The 5,189-nt window shown below is 40.4% G+C and overlaps 1 protein-coding gene across 1 annotated transcript in view; it reads right to left on the reverse strand.

Annotated features, from left to right (window-relative positions):
• Positions 1-1,758: 1,758 nt before the first annotated feature.
• Positions 1,759-5,189, reverse strand: part of aco1 (aconitase 1, soluble) — a 17,598-nt gene continuing 14,167 nt past the window's right edge. Inside the window, exons 19-21 of the mRNA XM_008305207.1 lie at positions 4,509-4,631; positions 3,294-3,479; positions 1,759-3,199 (exon numbers count right to left, since the gene is read on the reverse strand). Of these exons, the coding sequence (XP_008303429.1) occupies positions 3,083-3,199; positions 3,294-3,479; positions 4,509-4,631 (426 nt within the window). The 3' untranslated portion in view covers positions 1,759-3,082. The remainder of the gene's footprint in view (positions 3,200-3,293; positions 3,480-4,508; positions 4,632-5,189) is intronic.

Raw genomic sequence — 5,189 nt, forward strand, 5'->3', positions numbered from 1 at the left:
AGCTGAGAGGGGAAAAAACATACTATCAGTAAAATACATTTAGGAGCAAGTCACATCCAGCTTGGTGAAATATCTTTCTAGAGCTCATGTGCAGAGTAGCGTTAAAAAAAACAAAAAAACGCAGAGTTCACAGAGGTTGTAAAAATGCAAATAACATGTCGAGTCCCCGTTTTTTTTCCTAGCATTGGTAACAGATGTGGGCAATCGGAAAAATGTTGATTCCATTTTTTCTATTTTTAATAAATCAAAATCAAATCAAATAGTACAAAAAATCTACTTTCATTTTTGCCTTTTTTAATTTATTTGTGGAATTTAACATTGTTATACGCCACAAAAACCTTTTTAGTCTCCCTACTTATAGCCACGGTTTCTATAAAGGGGCACTTTAAATTGTCCAGTGAGTAAAACTGTGGTAGAGGCAAAAATGCTCAGAAATAGTTTGGAGTTCAGAGGGTTAAACTCTTAACAGAGCCCCTCATATTTAAAAACTCATACTAATTCACTGTCATCAGTGTTTCACTACAGATGATGTACAGTATATGCTACTGCCGAGGTGTTTAAAAAAAAGAAAAAAAAAGTCTACATTTTACGCAGCTTTACACTAAACATTTGTTTTTGATATGGGTTCACCACATTGTTTTTCCTTCATTCACAAAGCCACAGTCTAGAAATAACACCACACTTTGGTAAACTACAAAAGTTTATGGAGGGAAACGGTATGGAGAGAAGGAGGGAGGTGTAAATGTCACATGAGAACGCACCAACACATCTCAGATGGTGTGTCTATGTTCTGTTGCAGAGAGCAGAGATAAGTTTCTCAGAAATCTGAGGTGGGAAGGGGTCTGTTGATAGGCAGAGGGTGGAAGGTCAGCCAAAACATGGCTTTTGTTTGATTTGAAGCACCTTTACTGAGTGTTGAACGTTTGCCTGCAGAGCTGATTGCAGCTAGTTTGATTGCAAGTGCACCCACTGTTATTTCAGATTAGAGCTTCATGATTGATGAATGTGGAGAATTGATATCGTTAAGCAAAAGCAAATTTAAAAAAAAAAAAAAAAAAATGGAGGAAGGGGATCCAGATCATCTCTGCTGAATAATGCACCCTCCAGTTTTTAATTTTCTTTATGTCATGTTTTTTTTTTGAGTCATGTCTGAAAATGCAGAACACTGATTTCTGGTTTTGGCAGTTTGATGAGCCACAAATATTTTTCTTCACCGTCAAAGCACAATTTCAGCTGAGGTGGGCCCTGTATTATTATTAAGCTAATTATCTGGTCTTGAGTTAGTGTCCATAAATACTCACAAGAATATTTCTTTTAATCAGAACTCATTACAGTGTAGTAGACTTCTATTAAGTGTGAAGACAGCAGCAGAACTGAACCACACTGCGCCGTTCACCCTCTAGTGGCTGAAACTGGACACACAACAGGAAGGCACACAAACAACTGAGCCAACAACAAAGCCATCGTTCCCCCTTTTCACGTCTCAGGTTTCAACTATTGTACTGTAGATACAGACTGGCTTCACGGCTCGCTTCTGACAGAAACCCAGAATCAGTGAGAGCAGCGTACAATCAGCCTATTTCTGGAACTGAAGGGCTTTTAGGAACTATTTTAAGGCTCCTACTCTCCAGCGTATTAGGGAAAAAAAACAAGTTTAGAACACCGCCAATGACAGCAAATCAAAACAAGCTTCGCTACAGTTATTTTGGTGCTATCTAAAAATAAAAAAGTTAAAACAGAAACTAGAAATAGATGGAATAACAGGAGAACTTCTCCAAAAATCAGTTTTTATTCTGTTTATCAGTACTGTGTGGCTGAATGCTTTATGATTGCAAATGAATGGTTTTGTCAGTCTTTTAGGATATAAGAGCGAAATGACATAAAATACAACAGTATTAAGGCATTATGTTCACAGACAAAAACAAGCTTACAATGAAGTGGGACGAAGAACAAATGGACAAAATCAGAGACGAAGCGGGAAAGACGAAGAGACATATATTAAAAAATGGCAAAAACTGAGTCGCGCGCAGGGCCAGAAAACAGTGTGTGTGGGGAATAATGCTGCAGTTTAAGGTAGCCTTTTACTGGAATAGTAATCACAGTAATGTCATGTTTATCTCTTCCTTCATTGTTGAGGTCCATCGCTACAAATAGTCAAAAACTATCCAACCACATTGTTTATTCTGGAATTATCGGTAATATGGATTTGCACTTCTGGGACTACTTTGCCCTTTAAAGCTGTATATATTGTTCATAAACGTCAAGAATGAACCTATAAATCAGCTTGGGCCATGTTTTTTGAACTGTTTCTGATGAGGACATTATGGATGCTTCTGAACATGTTGGTCCAGTGCGTTACCTGCTCCTTACTGTGCAAAGAAGAAAAGAAAAAGAATAACCACAAATGGGAAAAGATTCACCAGTACACACTGTGCGTATCCTTGAGGTCTTACAATTATGTTGTGCGCTTTTTTCTTAATAAAACATTTACAAAGTCAATAGCTCTTTGACGTTTAAAACCGTTTACATCCATGTTTACACACTTTTTCCTTCCCTGCCACTCCCACCTGCAGATCAGTAAGAAGTCAATGGCAGAACCTGTGTTATCACCACAGCCAATGTAAGACCCAGGCTATAATATACTGGAATAATCCTCTGAATTGGTGAGAAAGCAGTGCTGTCTCTGAAACCATAACACACCGAACAGCAAAGGTAAGAGATGAGGATTCTTGCACGAATGAAATACTGGAGGTTTGGTTGAGGCGAAACAAAGTGAACTTTTTCGCAATCCCATCTTTAAAATCAAGCATCGATCTGCATTGCATATCCTGACTCACGTCATTTATATTTAGCTGCGTCTGCTCTGCAATTCAACCAGGACTAACAGCAGCACCCTCAAAAATGAGAACACTGTAATAAATGTTGTGCCTGTAAATCAGTTCTGTGTAATGGCCTCTGTGCACCAAATGTGGGAAACGATTGGATAATTCTTGGACGGTATTCTCCTGACAACGACTACATGATTTGTTTGTTTTTTTTACAGCTCTGCCACTGTAGCTGAGAATGAGAAAGATTAAACATGTTAGTTCTCAGACATCTTGCGGATCATGTAGTTGAGGATTCCTCCGTTGTGGAAATACGCCAGCTCCACGTCGGTGTCGAATCTCATCCGGACTTGAAATGTTTTCCCCGTGTCGAGCTGTGAGGGCACGAAGAGACCAAAATCAAGAATCGCACTCAAACTTATGTCGGCAGCACAAACACAACACGTCCCTGTTCGGCTCTTGTTGTACCTTTACGTCGATGATCATCCTGGGCGTGAGCTGCTCCGGGATGCTGATGGTGTAGCGTTCTCTGCCGGTCAGCCCCAGACTGTCAGCGGTCTGCTCTGGTAGATACTCCAGAGGAATCACCCCCATGCCGACCAGGTTACTGCGGTGGATGCGCTCATAGCTCTCTGCTATAACTGCCTTAATACCCTACAAACACGAACCAAAAACATGAAACCCTGACAACAAATGTTTAAACAAGATCAACTTCTTAGCTTTTCAGTAGTATCATATAGTCTCTATCAGTAAATGAAGTTTGCTCATTTCATGAACAAGAACAAGTTATCACCTCACTGGAGTCAGACTGCGGTGGAACAACTGAGCAAACTCCATCCCTTATGAAGACCATTACTATCAGTTTAAAAGATGTGGAAAAAGCTTGAGAAAAAGTTGCAAATTAAAAAATTTAGCAGAGTTTGTTGACAGTCAGGCTCTGCAAGTGCACAACAAAATGAGCAAAGAACAGAAGATAAACAGGTACTTCGCTGATAATGTCTTGCATTTGTTGCCACGACACGACAACACGACTGATTTCTCTGATCTTTTTTTTTTTTTTAAGTTATTTTTTTGGCCTTTGTTTGACAGTGCAGTGAGAGAGAGACAGGAAAGTGGGGGAGAAGAATGGGGGGAGAACATGTGGGAAAGGGCCATGAGCAGGATTCGAACTTATGACCTCCACATTGGGACTGAAGCCCTGTACATGAGACGCTAGCTCAACCCGGTGAGCGATAGCGGCGCCCGATTTCTCTGATCTTTAAAACAGGCACCGCACAGCCAGGTCTGAATGCAATCCAAAGCCAAGAGCCCATATCAGAAGACTTTACCAGAGTTACACCATATGAGGACGGTTACGCAGAGAGAAATGACTAATCTGATAACATTTCACCTCATGAAAGACATGATACAAAATGTTCTAGGCACTATTTACTTTGTGTTTTTTTTATAGCCGCCATCCCAGAGAGGTGCATCCCAGTAAAAATCGTGCCATGTTTCTCTTATGACTGTCACACAACCTGGGACAACACTGAAACAGAAAAAGGGGCCTATAATGAATATCTTTCATGGAATGCCAAGAAGCACTGAAGCTGTTCTGCTAGCACAGTAGGGCCATTAGTGAGGCACTTTATGTTGATATAATTCCAGCTTGTTAAAGAAGGACTGACGATAAGTGAAGCTCACCAGTAGAAAGGGGCCCTTTGCTGCCCAGTCTCTGGAGCTCCCAGAGCCGTACTCCTTCCCTGCTAGAACCAGCAGTGGTACACCGGACTGCTGGTACCTCTCTGCGGCATCAAATACATCCATCTGGAAGAAGACAGGGGGGGAAAAAAAAAAGAAAAAGGAAAGGGTTAGTCCAAATGTAGCAAGACTTCATCATAGAGAGCCAACACTGAGGTACTTGTTTGAAGAACATCCATTGATGTGAGATAACACTGATCTCTGAGTCAGATGATAAAATCTTAGTCGTGTCATTTTTCTTTTTAGCTTTAATCTGCGTGATGAATGCTGACTCATAATGTGATGATGTAAACAGAAGGCATGCCATCGGTTTGCATCACCCATCTCCACTGCTCTCATATTTTATAAAGCATGGAAACATGTTTTGGTCACAACACTTTATGTTCATGGGTCATGTCATGCTGCATTCTGATTGGTTGGTTTGTAGACATGAGTAAGAACAGCAGTCACATTTGGTCACCCCAGGAATAACTTCAGTTAACAGTGTCTGAATTAGAGGAACCACAGCTTACATTTGGTTCTTTAAGCATAGTTCCTGATGCAATTGTTTACATGCTACTATGTTGTCATCACCCAGGAATTACAAAGGTTAAGATTTACAGCACAGTAAATACCAGAACTATC

The sequence above is a fragment of the Stegastes partitus genome, unplaced genomic scaffold (genome assembly GCF_000690725.1).
Source record: "Stegastes partitus isolate 25-593 unplaced genomic scaffold, Stegastes_partitus-1.0.2 Scaffold2437, whole genome shotgun sequence".
NCBI lineage: Eukaryota > Metazoa > Chordata > Actinopteri > Pomacentridae > Stegastes > Stegastes partitus.